This window comes from Pseudonaja textilis, chromosome 8 (genome assembly GCF_049901715.1).
Source record: "Pseudonaja textilis isolate UNSWEBS1 chromosome 8, rPseTex1.2, whole genome shotgun sequence".
Taxonomy (NCBI): Eukaryota; Metazoa; Chordata; class Lepidosauria; order Squamata; family Elapidae; genus Pseudonaja; species Pseudonaja textilis.
Window position 1 is genome coordinate 41,055,370 of NC_141997.1, and position 17,842 is coordinate 41,073,211.

General features: G+C 42.8%; 1 protein-coding gene across 2 annotated transcripts in view; it reads left to right on the top strand.

Moving 5' to 3' along the window:
* Window positions 1-17,842, top strand: part of KLF12 (KLF transcription factor 12) — a 184,125-nt gene that overhangs the window by 13,185 nt on the left and 153,098 nt on the right. For both annotated transcript variants that reach the window (XM_026705313.2, XM_087938030.1), the window contains exon 2: window positions 14,573-14,662. In XM_026705313.2, the coding sequence (XP_026561098.1) occupies window positions 14,597-14,662 (66 nt within the window). In that variant the 5' untranslated portion in view covers window positions 14,573-14,596. The remainder of the gene's footprint in view (window positions 1-14,572; window positions 14,663-17,842) is intronic.

Sequence of the window (17,842 nt, forward strand, 5' to 3'; positions counted from 1 at the left end):
GGAATGGAATTAGAATAGAATAGAATAGAATAGAATAGGTTTATTGGCCAAGTGTGATAGACACCAAGGAATTTATTTCTGTGCACAAACTCTCAGTGTACATGCAAAACAAAATGATAATAATCATAATATCAAAGTAATAATTCTAATAATGATACCAATAAGATAAGATAGTGGAACAGATAAGAAGGATAAAAGTAATACAGCCCTACTACATGGATAAATATACTTAGGCACAAGATAGTACTGTGGGAATTAGATGTTCATCCATTAAAGTTAACTTAATTTTTGAAGTTAAAGCCAACGTAAAATGGCAATAGCACTTAGACTTATTTACCACTTTACAGTGCTTTTACAGCTGGTTTACAGAGTGGTTTACAGAGTCAGCCTATTGCTCCCAACAGTCTGGGTCTTCATTTTACCCACCTCGGAAGGATGGAAGGCCGAGTCAAACTTGAACCTGATGAGATTCGAACTGCCAAATTGCAGGCAGCCGTCAGGCAGCAAAAGCAGCCTGCAGTACCGCACTCTAACCACTGCGCCACCACGGTAGGCATCACATTAAGCTTTCCAAGAAATCATACCGTATTTAGCAGTTTGTCATTTTCTGGGTTCTTATTTGACTTCTGCATCCTTCTGCAGCAGATGGAGGACAGCAAGCATACACACAGTTTGAAACACAAAAGAAAATGCACAGACACTAAAGGGATTGAAAAAAAATATCAGTGGAAGCAAAAGGAATCCCAAGCCCAGCTTGGCAATGAAGTATCCAGACCGTAAAGGACTTGAGACATCAATATATTTTCCTTGGCATTGAACTATCTACAAGGGAGGGGCCAAGCAGGGCTCTCTTGGAAATGCATGACTCAACTGACAAGGAGCACAGGGCACAACTAGGTTTACCTTGCATTTGGAAATGAACAGATTAATGTGCAATTCCCAAATGAACACAGGGATCAGAACACAAACATTCTTTGAATTACTGTATTCACTTTTCCGAATGCTTTGATGTAGCTCTTGGCTCAACTATATTGCATATAAAATTAGTATGTTCAGGAAAGATAAATAGAAAAGTGAAGCATACGCTAGAAAATTATATATACTGTACCCCAGGGAAAGATGAGATAAAAAAATAAAATAAAATGTGTGCATTAGGGAAAATTGTGCAAATAAAACACCATACAACTTTTTCTTTTCTTTCTTTTTTGAAAATTTTTTAAACTGAGAAAATTGGACAGAAAGGAATGCAAAACAACTCCAGGTCCAATGTTGGCCGAGCGTGACTGTAACCACCCAATATCCCATGCACGGCAGATTGCACAAGCTGGATTTTTCAGAAACTCTTTAAAAATAGGCTCTGTAATAACACACCGGCAGTTCTCTAAATCAGAGACCTACTTACCACCATCAAGAAAACTGGTTTAGCAGTCCAAACTAATGCAACTTGCCCCGGAGGACAGAAACCATGAGTGAAATGGAACCAGAAAATCCTTTGGAGGAAATGCATCAATGTGCAGAAAAGGGAGGTTGGCCGAGGTGACTCACAGACTGGGAGAAGAAGACAAAGGAAGAAAATAAAAGCACAAAACTGAAATGAAAAAAAAAGGAGGGGGGGGAACCTTAAATTGAGGAATAACAATGACTCTTGAATCAAGCTGGATATCTATAAGCTATAGTTTCTCACGCTGTTTTCTCAGCAATATACTGAAAGTAGTTTGCTATTGCTTTCCCTCAGGATATTTTAGTCATCCCAGGCTAACCATCATCTTAGATTCCCAGGCAGAGTGACTGGCACTGACCTAGTTACTTTCTCAGATCAGACAAGGACAAAAAGTCTGTTCAAAAGCCATTGGTCTGAAGGAGTCTTCCCATATTTATGTGAGAATGTTGTGCCAAAAATATTGGAGTGGTTGGGTCCACCGTTGAATAGAATAGAATAGAATTAGAATAGAATAGAATAGAATAGAATAGAATAGAATAGAATAGAATAGAATAGAATAGAATAGAATAGAATAGAATAGAATTCTTTATTGGCCAAGTGTGATTGGACACACAAGGAATTTGTCTTCAGTGCATAAGCTCTTAATGTACATAAAAATACATACAACACTTAGTGATAGCCATAGGATACTAAACAAGCAATCAAAATCATACTAGGAAACTAAATAAAACAATATAAATAATAAAGACACAAGCAACAAGGTTGTTATAGTCATAAGTAGAAGGAGATAGGTAATAGAAAGGATGAGAGGAATAGTAGTAAGATAGTCTTAGTAAATAGTTTGACAGTGTTGTGGGAATTAGTTGTTTAGCAGAGTGATGGCATGGGAGAAAAACTGTCCTTGTGTCTAGTTGTTCTGGTGTGCAATGCTCTATATTACATCTCCAATAACTGTGGAGTATCTGAATCTGTCCTGATTCTGAAGCATTTAGTTGTGGTTTATGCATCTAGCTTGAGCATCCTGCTCTTCTTCATCAGAAAAACCCACATTTTGGTACTGTAAGAAGGGAAGTAACTCTGCCTCTTGGTGTGTACTTTGCATCCCAATTGTTTAAATGAATCAAATGCCATCTCTTGGGGTTTGACTTCTGATGGACAAACATGAGAAAAAACACTCATCATTTTGATCTGCTTCCAGCAGTAACTTTCTAAGTACATTCTTGCCCTCTTATAGGTCCTGCCTTTCCACTTTATTTTGACCTCTCATCTGCTTTCATGTGATGTCCCACCTCCTCCTGACCAATATGTGAATTTTTTTGGCTGGCTGTTGTCCCAAGAGAGCAGCTGGCTCATTATGTCGTCCAAGACTGAATGACTGTTTCTTTTCACCTTTCAACGTGTTCTTAGTTATTGTCTTCAGTCCAGAGTTTGTAGGGCTCTACTTTCTTGTTTCGTTTCTTAATGTCCCACCCAGGGTTAGAATAACCCCAGTGCTATAGCTCTTGTAGAAGAGTTGTGTCTGACCCTTAATCATTTGTTGTCTATTCACATTGTTGGGAAAGATTGTGGCCATTCTTGTCCCAAAGATGCCTTTTCCGGAGGCAACTGGACTTTCTGTTGTTGTTTTTTTTAAAAGATGTTTCACTTCTCATCCAAGAAGCCTCTTCAGCTCTTGGATGACCATCCGAACTGACAAAGCTTCTCGGATAAGAAGCGAAACGTCTTCAAAGAAAAACCAGAAAGTCCAGTTGTCTCTTGAAAAAGCACCTTTGGGACAACCATGACCTGGATGACTGTCAATTTCCATAGACCTGTGGCCATTCTTGTTTGTTGGTTTGTACATCCATCAAGATGGGTTTGACTCACAAACGCGTACACCTCATCATTTATTAAAACACACTGTTCTTTTAAACAGTAACTTGGGTGGAATCGCAGTTCTTACATCCCTTCATTCTCATTATATTCCATTTATTCCTGTCGTTCTGCATTAATTCCCTGTTCTCTCTGGGGATTTGCAAGGGTAAACATCCAGTCTGATCCCTGTTGGGTGCCACATGAAGGAAAAGTGGATTAAACATGGGAAAATTCCTCACTCCTCCCATGCTCTGCTGAACCTCCCAGGAAAAAAAAAAGGCAGAGTAATTATAAACATTAAATATGCTAAGGAAATTCAGGGGAAAAAAGAGTTTCCTTTTGTCTCAGATGTGTTAGGTTCAGAGCTAAAAGAATATATCAAAATAACACCCAAGCTACATATCCTTCAAATTTTAAAAAAAAGAAAAGCTGAAGGCCTTCTGTTTCCCTTAAGTGAAAATTAACTTAGATGAGTGGCTAATCTTATTGACTGCATTAAGTTCACTGCTGGTTAGCTGCTCTTTTGAGATTTTGCATAATGAATGAAAGATAAATGTTCCAGCCTTCACAACAGACATGGTTTACTCCTGTTTGATGTATGTAGCATGTACGTTGTTTTAATAACTCGCTTGCTAAAAGAGCACAGATAACAGGATAAGATGTGCATGTAAGGCTGGGAAGCCAAGCATGAGATGTCATAGCCACCTTTGTACAGGAGATCATTATTTTGATTTAATTAATGTACATGAAGCAAGTGAAGTTGAGATCAGTAAGGAAAATATAGACTCTTCTTCAAGTTGAGATTGGCTCCAGGGCAGGGGTGGGATTCAAATTTTTTAACAATCAGTTCTGTGGGCGTGGCTTAGTTGGTGGGCATGGCTTGGTGGTCATGTGACTGGGTCGACGTGGCTTGGTGCTCATGTTATTGGCTGGGTGTGGCCAACTCAATATATCTCACATCGAGGCACACATCTCCTCGCCTGGCCTCTCATGACTGTGTGGATGCTGCAACAGTCATAAGTGTGAAAAATGGTCATAAGTTACTTTTTCAGTGCCATTGTAACTTTGAATGGTCACTTCACACAAGCAAAGTACCAGCAAAGGAAGGAAAAAAATTCCAGAGAAGTTCCTGAGACAGGAAGTCTCATCCTGCCAAGAATGTAATAAGGGTTAACGGAGAGGCAGTTTCTATAAGCAACACCAGAATGTTTCCTTCCTGCCTTCCTTACAGGATTAGGCCAGTAATTTGTTCTAACAACTGGTTCTCTGAACTGCTTAGAATGTTAACAACCAGTTCTTGCGAACAGGTGCAAACTGGTAGAATCCCACCCCTGCTCCAGGGGACTCTGTAGGCATAACTGTGCCATTTTCTCACCAGCGACAAGGTGGCCACAGCTCACCCCAGGATGGATTTTTGACTTACCAGTCTAGCCTACTCTGCAGGATCCAATCTGGGTTGGTTAATGGGACCAGAAGTTTAGTCTTCTGAGTTTTCATGCTTGAGTGCATCCTCAGAGAACTACTCTCTAACAGAGTATGTGCTTTGGGGTATTCTGTCTGGGTTGCCAAAGCATACACTCTACTAGAGAGTTCTCTGAGGATAAGCTCCATCATGAATCTGAAAGCTTGGAAGACTAAACCTCTGGTCCCAGTGAGCAACCCAGATTTGATCCTGCAACATTACCCTGGGACGTGTATATTAGCCTACTCTCTTGGGGTTCCTTGGTGATCTCCATCCAAGGACTAGCCAGGCCTGGTCCTGCTTAGTTTCCAAGCTCAGGCAAACCCCTGCAATTGTTGACACTTCTGAAACCCGCTTCCTCACATCCTGCAAATTCATTGCTGACGGGGCGGTTCTGCTTAGGTGAGAAGTCATGGGGTTTGCAGGTAAAATGAGGTTCACCAGGATACCTTGCGGTTGATTATGTGAAACATCTGGGCGGCTCTGACTGCAGACCATCAGTAGCTACCCTGTTTCCCTGAAAATAAGACCTATCCTGAAAATAAGCCTTACTGTGTTCTTATGTGTATACCTAATATAAGACCTACCCCTAGTTTTGGGGGGCATTTTTGGCCCCCAAAACAGCTGAAAATGCTCCCCAAAATGGCCAATAAACAGGGCGTTTTGGAGTGTTCTTTTGGCCAATTTTGGCAGTTTTGGGGGGCATTTTCAGGCCATTTTCAGGCTGTTTTATGGACTGTTTTTAGTTCAAAAATGCTTCCCAAAATGCCCTGAAAATGGCTGAAAACAGTCCGAAAAATGAGCAAAGGCATGGCCAGCCAGTGATGGCATCCCCGTCCTTCACCCTTCCCAGTACCTATGCTGGTTCAGGTAAAACTGAAACTTTTCTTTCCATTTTTAATTATTATTAGGTGGCTCATTTTAACAGTTACCCCAAAAGGATAATAATGTTATGTGGGAATAGGGAACATTGTAAATAAGGGGAGACATTAATGGCTGCTAGTCAGGTCTTGCAAATAGTAGAAGTAAATCATATAAATGTCTTACATAGTTGTACTTTTCAGCCTCTGTGGCAAGGAGAACCAGGAAAGACTCTGGAGCAGGTCAAGACAGTGGTTAAAGTGTTAGATTGGGACTGAGAGGTCCGGAATCAAGTCCACCTTCCACAGCCGTGACCCTGCTGGGTGATATTAGACGCTCTTAATAAAAGCCTCTCCAGAGTTGGGGTTATGGGGATAAAAGAGAATCTGTGTAGCTCAGGGTTGAACGGTGGGTGTTTTCTGAGTATAATGGGACATCTCACCACAGCCAACTCATTGTGGCCAACTCGCCACAGCCAAATCACCGAGGGACAACTTGCCATGGGATAATTCAACAAATACAAAACTTAAATTAATTTTGACAGAACTGTGGCCAATAACAATAAAATAAAGTCAATCCAGAAATGCAAGTTACAATAATTTTGATGAAAACATGATAACTAATAATAAAAGTATATGAATGAAATGATTAATACAACATTGAATTGTCCCATGGCAAGTTGGCCATGGCAAGCTGCCCTCGACTCCTATCTGAGCTTGGTTGTTTTCTTGCAAAAAGACAAGTTATAAATTGAACTAATAATCACAGCTGAAATGGGAGTGATCGGAATCAACATTTCCTCTGTTATAATAAGCCAGAATTCCAAAGAATGTAACTTGGGGTGATGACCTCTGGGTGATATGAAGTTGACTTTTGTTTCAGATGAAAGAGAATTGAGATTCACTGCGCAGCGATGGATTTGAAGTTGTGGTTAAACTAAACGGAAAGGCCAATTTTTGAAATCCTCAAAGGAGAAAAGACAGGGGGAGCGAGAATATAGAGGGTGGGCTCCTCCCTAAATAATTAAGGAATTTTCCATGCCAACTGTGCCTTTGTTTCTATCCCCTCCTAGATCTTCCCTCTGTGACCTTGCTTTGACAGGGAAGCATTTTCCCAAAGCATTCATCCTGCTTTCTTCCTGTCCCACCTCCTGGGTTCTGCCTCTGAGGAGAAGCTCATCCACTCGATTTCTTCCTCGCCCCTGTGATGTTTCCAACAAATATTCTGGCCAAAGAAAGACTGAATTCACTTCCAGACAATGGCTAGGCAACCTGATTCAATAGCAAGGCAGCACAGAGACTCAGCAGGAAGCTGGAGCTGAACTTTCTGCTTCCAAGGAAATTTTGAAGGGCGCAGTCCTTCACATCGCACAGCCAAGTCTAAAATCTTCCTCTTTCAATCGCTCCTGCAGCCCAGATCGAAAGGAATGGCTGAAGATTTTTTTTTTCCCCCTGTGGGTACTTATGTTGATCCTTCAGAAGTCAAAATCTTCAAAGATCTCTGAAAAGAGACAAGGCGGTGATAATGGGATTTATAGGGTCTTTTTAAAAAAAAAAATATTTTATCGTTTACAAATATAGATATCAAACACAGACCTGGCATTCCTCTGTCATACATACTAAAATAGAGCTAAACAACTAACATACATATTATTTATACAATATTGATTTTGCTACAATTATTTTGACCACCCTGACAGTGGTGGGATTCAAATTTTTTTACTACCGGTTCTATGGGCGTGGCTTGGTGGGCATGGCAAGGGAAGGATACTGTAAAATCCCCATTCCCTCCCCATTCCAGGGGAAGGGTACTGCAAAATCCATTCCCTCCCACCTCACTAACCTGCTTTCCAGCTTCGTTCTCCTGTTCAGGGCAACAAAAGAAGACCTAGCTGATCAGCTGGGACTCAGAAGGCAAAGAATAGGTGGGGGCAGGGCCAGTCCAAGGTGGTATTTGCCGGTTCTCCGAACTACTCAAAATTTCCGCTACTGGTTCTCCAGAACCTGTCAGAACCTGCTGAACACCACCTCTGCACCCTGCTCTTTTAGATCCACTATAGCAGGGGTTCCAACCTGGGGTGCTTGCACCCCCTGTGGGGTGCGAGACGATATTCCAGAGGGTGCGAGAAAAGTCCGGGTAAATAATAGGATATTGGCTATATGTTGGCATTTTTATTTATTATGCAATGGATTAACTTTGTTTTCATTTTAGAGTTAAGTATCGTTATTTAGTGGCCGTCACATACATAGCTGAAAAGATTCAATCCTACCATATATTTAATGTGTTCAGTAGTTCCTAAAGTCTAAATTTCAGGGGGTGCGAGGTTCGAGTGAAATTTCTTTAGGGGTGCGGGGTGAAAAAAAGGTTGGGAACCACTGCTCTATAGTGTCACATTCTAGGTCAGTTTATTTTAATTATGTTATGTTCCAATTTCTACCTCTTGCTTCCAGCCATAGGTAAAATTTATTGCAAGTCTCATGGCATTCTGTTTCCCCTTTGTTTTTCAGTTCTAGAGTTAATCTATCTAATTCTGCACAAAACCAGTATTTTCTTTACTATCTCTCTATCTGAAGGAATATTTTCGTTCTTCCACTGCTGGGCGTAAACCATTTTCTCTGCTGTCAGGATGTGGAGTATTAGATATGTTGAGCCTTTGTTATATATAGGGTCCTTTTTGTTTTTACATCATTGTCAACGTGTGGATTCTTTCACCTAAACTGAACAGACCTGTAACAAGTCAAGATCTACCTTGCATAGTGTGGGCCTCAGGTTGATTTCAGATGCTACAGGAACATTCCTGCTAAATTGAATGAGACACTGTTATAAAATTGATGAGCAGCATTCATAGTGGCTGTATAGAACAACTGAATTTAGTTTAATGAAGTTCTTGTCTTGCTTTAAACAGAGAAAGGTTAGACTCCTCCTGTATTAGAAAGTCATCTTTGAATTTAGCTCAGTCCCAGCTGACTTCATAGAAAACATATTTTTTTTAAAACAATGCTTCAAAGAGGATTATTGTTACTCTTTCAGGTGTTTCTTGAGGACTCACATCTAGGCTAACTATCTGGAATTTCTTAATAGTTCCAATCCAAGGAATAACCAGGTCTGATCCTTCTTAGTCAGGGATATAAAATTGGCGGGCCTTGGGCTAGATGTGTCACATGCAGGCCATGCCCACCCTAGCTCCGCGAAGGGAAAAAACGTCATGAAATATCATGTGAGTTTGACACCCACGTTCTTAGCGGTTGAGAGAAGGCATGGTGGGCTAAGAGGCTGCATTGGGATTAACCTCAGAAGCATTAAGTGTGATTCAGTGGGCAAGGAATTTTGGATATAATGTGATACTTGAACAATGGGAAAATATGCGGATGAAGGGTTCAAAAATTTACATTAAATTATAATTTAATTTATAGCAAGATTGCTTTAGCGGTTGGTGAGAGGTAAAGTATCTTTCTGAACATCCCATTTGATTAATTATACAGTCCAGTACAAAATACAAATAACAGAGTTGAAGGGACTTTGGTCTAGTCCCATCCCCTATTCATGCAGGAAACCCTATAGCATTTCAGAAAAAAGTTTGTCCAATCTCTTCTTAAAAGGCTCCAGTGTTGGAGCACCCACAACTTCTGAAGGCAGGCAGTTCCACTGATTAATTGTTCTGTCAAGAAATTCCTCCGTAGTTCTAGGTTGCTTCTCTCCTTGATTAGATTCCATCCATTGCTTCTTGTCTTGCTTTCTGATGCTTTCAAAAATAAGATGACCCCCCTCTTTGTTGTAGGAGCCCCTCAAATAGTGGAACACTGCTATCATGTCACTCTAAGTTCTTCTGGACTTAGAGGGGCTGGACATACCCAATTCCTGCAATCATTCTTCAAATGTTTTAGCCTTCAGACTTCCAGTTCTCTTTGTCAGTCTCCTCTGTGCTTCCAGAGTCTCAACATCTTTTTTAGATTGGAAATATTCCAGGTGTGGTCTTATAAAGGCCTTAAAAAGGTAAAGGTTCCCCTCACACATATGTGCTAGTTGTTTCCGGCTCTAGGGGGCGGTACTTATCTCTGTTACAAAGCTGAAGAGCCAGGGCTGTCCGAAGATGGCATGGTAATGTGACCCGCATGACTAAATGCTGAAGGTGCATGGAACACTGTTACCTTCCCACCAAAGTGGTCCCTATTTTTCTACTTGCATTTTGTACACACTTTTGAGCTGCTAGGTTGGCAGAAGCTGGGACAAGTAACGTGGCACTAGGGATTCAAACTACCGAACTGCCAACCTTTCTGATTGACAAGCTCAGAGTCTTAGCCACTGAGCCACCACGTCGCTCTATAAAGGCCTTATAAAGTGGTAATATCACTTCTTGTGGTCTTGATTCTGTCCATTAATCCACCTTTCCTAGGATTGCATTGGCTTTTTTGTCAGCTCCAGCACTTTACTGGCTCATATTTAAGTGATTTAAGTGACTAGGACGCCAAGATCCCTCTCGCGGTCCGTGAACCACACAAAAGGCCTTGAATACGTTTCTGCCCACTTCCATAGCCTTCTTCCCTGCCTCCTGTTCTTTTGTTCTCAGAGTGAAACAGAGGGTCCTCTCCTGGGGAAATCAGCTTTGGGACTCTCAGGAAAGAGAGAGGGGCAATGGCAGAATTGACCCAAATAGCAAGAAGGTGTCGATGTGCTAAATGACGCATGACCTCCTTGGGATCTGCTGATTTATAGCTCTGGGAAAAAAAAAAAGGTTGCCATTTGCCTGCACAGCTTCTCCTTCTGTTGAATAACAAGTTCAGGGTGAGGTGGCGGGAGAGAGATGGTTAAAGTATCAGCTGTATATCGGTGCAAAGCAGGAACGGGGCATTAGCCTCTAATCAGATTCCAACAGTTCATTAAACCTGCCAGTCTGAGCATTGTCCTTTGTCTCGGAGGCAGGCCCTGTTTGGGATAGATCCAGCTCCGGCTTGTCTTTCTTCCCTGCTTGCAGCCCCGGGCGCCTGTCACAGCTGGAGACCCTCCCAGCAGAGCACAGCCTTCCAGGCAGGCAGCGCAGCCCCCTCCCCAATCCATCCGGCAGCCGCTCCCCCTTTCCCCTGTGCAGAAGGACCCCCAGGCGAGATCCTTCATCCGGGCAGCCTCACCTCAAGGAGATTTATGACCCCATTGGCCGTTGCAAGCCATGCAGTAGCTGGCCTTCTTGGGGGTCGTGGGTGGAACAGGAGGCCTAGCTAGGCCAGGCAGAAAGAGGGAAGGAAACTGATAGGAGAGGCTGGCTGGCAGTGCTTCGTGCTCCACCCTAGGCGGAGGGCCAAACAAACCGCTGCTGTGGGTGACACCCATGAATATGGAAGGCAGGCCTGGTCAGCCTACACCCTCCTGGAAAGCGCCTGGCCCGGCATCCAATTCCCTCCGCCTCTTTTATTCTTTTGAGCACGCCTGGTTGCTAGAAGGGCCTCCTGCTCCTAGGGCTCAGAAAGGGAAGGGAGGAATTCAGGGAAGGAAAGCGAGCCACTCCCTCTCCTGTGAATCTTTCTTTTAAGGGGCTTTCGGCTTCTCCCAAGAAACGGCAGCCTTTTCTTTTTAATATATGGGATTTCATGTTATCCCCCGGACTTGGATGGGATTCCAATTTGCAATCAACCAGCCCAAATTCTGCATCAAGAAGAGCGGAGTTTTACACCCAGGGTAATTAGTAATATTTATAGGGTAGGTTAGGGTAGAATAGAATAGAATAAGTAGAATCAAGTCGTCGAATAGAAGAGAAGAGAGCAGAGCAGAGCAGAACAGGAGTTGAAAGGGACCTTAGAGATCTTCTAGTCCAACCCCCTGCCTAGGCAGGAAACCCTGCACCACTTCAGACAAACGTTTGTCCAATCTCTTCTTAAAAACTTTCAATGTTGGAGCGTTTACAACTTCTGGAGGCAAGTTGTTCCACTGATTATTTGTTATCACTGTCAGGAAATTTCTCCTTAGTTCTAAGTTTCTTCTCTCCTTGATTACTTTCCATCCATTGCTTCTTGCCCTGCCCTTCCGGTGCTTTGGAGAATAGCTTGACTCCCTCTTCTTTGGGGCAGCCCCTGAGATATTGGAACATGTCACCCCTAGTCCTTCTTCTCATTAAACATAATCTGCATCATGGAGCTCAGTTTCGGAAGCTCTGCCTCTTCAACACACTGAAAAATGATTTCTGTGTCTTTTCTGACCCAGCAAGCAGAACAGCTTATTTGGTGGTCCTATTTGGTCGGAAAAAATGGGGGCCAGGAACTTCCTTTTTTCCCCCAGCTCATAAAATTTAAGCTATAGTAAAAAATCAAACCCAAATTCTGTGCCTGAAGCATTTCTCCATTATGAAGGTTGCATAGATCTGAATTACCAGTAGCCTCAACTTACAAGTTTGTTTAGTGACTGTTCAAAGTTATCCCCCAAAAATGACTTATGACCATTTTTTCACACTTATGATGATTGCAGCATCCCCATGTGGATCAAAATTCTGATGCTTGGCAACTGACTCGTATTTATGACTATAGCAGTGTCCCGAGATTGCAGGATCTCTTTTTAAGACATCCTGACTAGAAAAGTCAACGGGGAAACCAGGTTCACTGAACAACCGTATTCATAACTTAACAACTGCAGCAATTCACTTAATGTTGGCAAGAAAAGTCGTAAAACGGGATCATGCTCACTTAACAACAGTCTCACCTAGCAACAGAAATTTTAGGCTCAATTGTGATCATGAGTCGAGGACCACCTGAACACACAATTCTGAAACAAGAAATTATACATTTATACTTGGAAGGTGCTCATGTCTATCTTCCAGGAACATATTCTGGGTGTCCATCTAGCAATCAGTGTGAAACAGCTCTGATTGTCCTAACTTTGCTGAACCCACAGCCTGGAGAAGACTCGGGGAAGACTACAAGCCATACAGACTCCCAGTGACCAAAGGAAGAGTGCCGAGCCTTATCGTGGTTGCTCTCTGAAGTATCACCATTAGACTGCATGGCTTGTAGTCAGGAGTGAGATTTTACCGGTTCGGACTGGTTTGGGTGAACCAGATGTTAAATTTACATCTGGTTCTCTGAACTGGTCGTTGAATCGACTGGCTGGCCCGTCCCTCCCCTCCCAGGAGTCACCATGAGGCCTGTTTTGGATTCAGGTAAGGGCAAGGGTCCGCACGGAGACTCTGGGAAGGTGAAAAATGGGCCAAACCAGAAGTTCCAGAAATGGGCCTGTTTCTGGCTTTCAGAAGGCCTCCAGAGCCCAGGGGAGGCTGTTTTTGCCTTCCCAGAGGCCTGAGGGAAACCTCTGGACTCTGGAGAAGGTGAAAAATGGCTGAACCGGGAGTTCTGGAAGTATGGAAATGGGCCCGTTTTCGGCTTCCGAAGGGCCTCTGGACCCTGGAAGAGGCCGTTTTTGCCCTCCCAGAGGCCTGAAGGAAAACTCCAGATCCTGGGAAAGATGAAAAACGGCCAAACCAAAAGTTCTGGTAATCCAGAAATGGGCCTGTTTTTGGCTTCCGGAGGCCTTCTGGAGCCCGGGAAAGGCTGTTTTCACTCTCCCAGAGGCCTGAGGGAAGCCTCCGGACCCTGGAAAAGGTGAAAAATGCCCTCCCCCGGACTTCCGGTAGGCCATGTCCACCATGGGCACGCCGACCCAGCAACCGGGCAGCGAACCAATTGCTGGGATTTTTGAATCCCACCCTTGCTTATAGTCTTCCCCAAGTCCTCTCCATTGCTGCAAATCTCATTTTTTTTTTTCAATATGCGTGGTATTTGTGGAAGAACGTAGACAAAGACAAAGCCCAAATCTGATCCCTGAGAGAGCCAGGTGATGTTGACAGGACGTTTTGCAAGGGAGAGCCAGCCTGATGAAGGACTAAAGGATCCCCAAGGCTTAACCTCCTGTCAGGATTATGGAAGGAAAAATAGGCATGTTCAAGGATAAGAGAAAGGAATCCTTTCTGCTGTTCCTGATTGTGCCTGCCCAGAGCTGCAATCCTGGGAGAGGGGAAGGTGAAGCAGAAAGACTTGGGAAATGGAATCTGAATCTTCTTGTCAAGGAATGAGTTTGGCGCTGACGCTGTTCTGGTTCACGTTTGGAGATTTTTTTGGTTTGGAATATTTCTCTGCAGTTTCTCGTAACCTTGAAAGGGCTTGCTCTTATCTGGGACAATCAGTTTTAATGACTCTTTGCTGTGAATGAACAGAATTCACAGAGACGCATTAAAAAGGTTTGCTTTTATATATACTTGGTGTTTATTTGATTTGAACGAGGCTTGGGTCAGAACAGAGACAAGAAGTCCTACGGGGGTGGGGTGGGAAATGGACCAACCAAAAGGCTGAGGAGAGCTAGTTTGGTGTTGTGATCAAGTGACTAGGCTAGATCTGGGAGGCTGTGAGTTCTAGTCCCAGTGTGGGATTGAAGACATCGAGCTGGCTTTGGGCTAGTCTCTCTCTCTCTCTCTCTGTCCCTGCCTCCCTCCCTCCCCCCTCTCTCTCCCTCTCTCCCTCTCCCTCTCCTTCTCCCCCTCTCTCTCTCAATGGCAAACCACTTCTGAAAAACCTTGCCAAGAAAACTGTAGAGACTGGTTCAGATGTTTACCCGAAGTAAAAACAAAAACTTTCTCAAAGGGACTTGGAGTTTGTAAAGCTACTACTATGTTTACAGCAGCTATGGACTCCTGCTTTTTTGCAAGACCAAGGTCAATACTGACTTTATTCCTGCTTCTTATAAAGGAGAGAGCCAGGAATAAACTGAACTTCATCCGTTGAAACAGGCAAAACATTCTGAAATCGGTTGGGCTCAGAGCTGATGCGAAAGTGTTAGAAAATACTTGGCAGGGAAGTTCTTGTAGGTAGACCTGAACGACAGACAAATCCTTCCATTTTTTTTTTCCTTTACAAACCAGGATGTTCCATTGTTTTCTTTCTCCTGGGCTTATTGGTACTTTTCTTTTTCTCCTCTTCAAGGCTATTAACACATTGGAGAACAGAATGTTAATGCTTGATGGGATGCCTGCAGTCAGAGTCAAAACGGAGCTGCTGGAATCAGAACAAGGGGTGAGTGTCAGCCTTCCGTTCTTCTTCTCCATGCCGCTGAGATATTTCTGCTTGCTTAATCCCTTCATTTTGTACCCACAAAAACAGTACGATTTTCTACCCGGTTTCTTCTCATCCTCAATGTCATCTGGTAGAGTGGATGTCCTCTTGACTCTTGCTCTGAAAGTGTCATCTACAAGCTTCTCGGAGACAGCAGAGGTAGTCCAAGAAACTGTTTTTGAGAGAAGAAAAGGAAAAAGGCAGAGCCACGCTTTCATGTAGAGATTCAACCCAGTGGTGGGATTCAAAGTTTTTTTTTACTACTGGTTCTGTGGGCGTGGCTTGATGGGCATGGCATGCTTTGGTGGGCGTGGCTTGGTGGGCATGGCAGGGGAAGGATACTGTAAAATCTCCAAGTCAGAGGTGGTATTTGCCGGTTCTCCAAACTACTCAAAATTTCTGCTACAGGTTCTCCAGAACTGGTCAGAACCTGCTGAACAACCACCTCTGATTCAACCACTCCAACAATCTCTTAGTATTTGTTGGTAAAGAAAATAAAGAGTGGGGATAATTTTTTTTTCTCCTTTAACAATTAGCAATAATCCTACTAGTACATGTATCGTTGCAATAGTGTAAGTAAAGGTATCTGGTTGGTTAAAAATTCAGAGGAAGAGGCATTCTTTGAGCAATGTTGGAGCTAGTAGACCCTTTCCTGGGCTTCTGACTTTTCCTGGAAAGATTATGAAGATGAAGTAAGTGCTGAGCCAATCCTGCAATGGTTGTATAATAGATCTTGTGGCCAGAAGCAGAATCCACTTTTCCTGACTCTTTCCTTGCCCTGAACAGACAAAACCTTCAGAATGTTTTTGTTATGTCCCTGGAACTCTAAGGAGTTCCCACTCCAGGTCCGTTCGCGCTGCGGGGCGGCTGCCCCTCGCTCATTGGTTGAGTTCTCCCCAGCAGCCAGCTATAAAAGCAGGCTGCGGGGTCCAACCAGTTGCTGATCGCTGCGAGCCAGTTCCAGGCTTGGCTAGCACGTTCAGTCCTTTATTATCTTAATAAAGTATTTGTTGCACCCATGCCCTGGTTCAGCCTCTCATTACCCAAACTTAACAGTTTTCTTCACCTTGGAGATTCTCAATCATGGTTGTCTCAAAGTTTCTGAAGCTTCTTGGATGAGAAGCAAAACATCTTCAAGGAAAAAAAAAACCCAAGGAAGTCCAGTTTCCTTTTGAAAAGCACCTTTGGAAAAATGTCTGCACTGTTCGGAGATGACTTTGTGCAATGTTCTCCTTATTGTCACTTCTCAGGGTGATTTCTAAAGCCCCAGAGACTTGTCCAATAGCTTATTGTACCTCCCTTATCTGCCATTAGTGCTTCCTTATGTCAAAGAAAAGTTAATCAGCATGAATGCAAAATTGCAGGAGGGAATTGGGTTCCCAGCATGGCTTTTCTGGGGCAGACCACCAAGCAGTGAGAAATCCCAAAGGTGCTTTCTTCCCCCAAAACAGCTGGACTTTCTTGGTTTTTCTTCAAGGCATTTCACTTCTTCTCCAAGAATCCTCTTTAATTCTGATTTATATTCCCTGCAGTCATCATATCATTAGCACTATAAATGTATAAAGAATATAAATCCTTCCATTCTCCACCATACAGTCAGAACTGAAGAAGCTTCTTGGATGAGAAGTGAAACATCTTTGAGCAAAACAAGAAAGTCTGGGCGTCTTTTAAAGAAAGCATCTTTGGGACAACCATGGATGACTGAGAATCTCTATATACAAGCAGTGAAAAGAACAATAAGACATGAATTGTTCTAGGAACGTGGTGAAAGCAAAGATAATTTGCAAGGACAGAAAGTTATGGAAAGATAGAAGGAAGGGATCTTGATCTAAACTAGATTTAGCTGTCTCTTTTTCTTTCCTCCTATATCTTCTTGGGGCCTTCATTTTCGAGCCACTTTTTCACTCTCTTTCTGCAATTGATTTAATGTTTCTTATTCCCAAAGGGGATAATATACTGCGATGGATATAAATGTGGAGTGTTCGTTCATGCTTCCTTTCTCCTCTATGCTCCATGAAAGAGGCCTTCAGAGATCAAGCCCGCACATTCCCTAACCAGTTCTTTTATCTAGGTTCCTTATCCCAGCATTGCTGGCTTGGCGTCTGAAGATATGTCTCCCTCAAGCCCAGATCTTTCAAAGACAGTTTGGTTGGCTGTAAGAAAAGAAAAACAAAAACCAGAATTTCTGGCGCCCTTAAAAAAAAAAAAAAACTTGGCATGTTTCATACTAGAAAACATGTCTTGCATGGCATCCATATGTAGATTTCTATAATTGTAGAATTATCTAAAAGTCAACAAGTGATTCTACTCTTGTAGGAAAGTACAACAAATGATAATGTTGCAATCTTCTGGCATTTTCCACTCTCCCCGCACCCCCAGAAAAAAAGTCAGAAGGTCTGGATTTTCTATCTAAAAGGTCCTGGAATGAAGTGAGGCAACACAGCCACGAAATACCTTCATTTACCTTGAATAGCTCTTGACCTTCTTCTCCGGGGTATCTTATAAAGCTCTCTACAGTTCTGTAGCAATGGTCCTGGAGAGGGGTGAAGTAGACATGGTTCTTTTGTGCTCCACAGAAAGCTAGTCAAGTGTAGATGAGAAGTTACCTCCTGTGGCCAATAAACATGCTAAACAATCTTGTTTGTATTGTTCATTTTTTATTTTGGGTTCTTTTTCTTAGGTTTTTAAGTGCCGCAATTTCACTTTATTGTTCTTTTGAGGTCCATATATAAGACTCAATTCCCTCCCATTCTTTCTAAGGGGAAGGGGAAGATCCATCTGTCTCCCTTCTATGCCTTACTGAGACTTCTTGTTACATAGCTCACATAAATTATCTTCCTGCTTATTTCGTGCTTGGAGGAGGAAGCAAGGAGAGGATTTGTGGGAGGTGGGATTTTTCTCTTGGTGCCTCGTTACAGGCATGGAAGGTTGTCTGCTTCAAAATTTGGAGCTAAAGAAGGATAATAAGAATTGTGAAGTTCGGTGGACATTTTGGGGTTGTATATCACAGAGAGCATTGAGTCTGAACTTCTCTCTTTCAGGCATACGGTATGTGATGCCATGGGGCACCCAAATATCTCTCACTACTTAAAAATCGCACAATTAATGTTAGAAAGGCATCCCGTTTGTCTCATGGTGGAA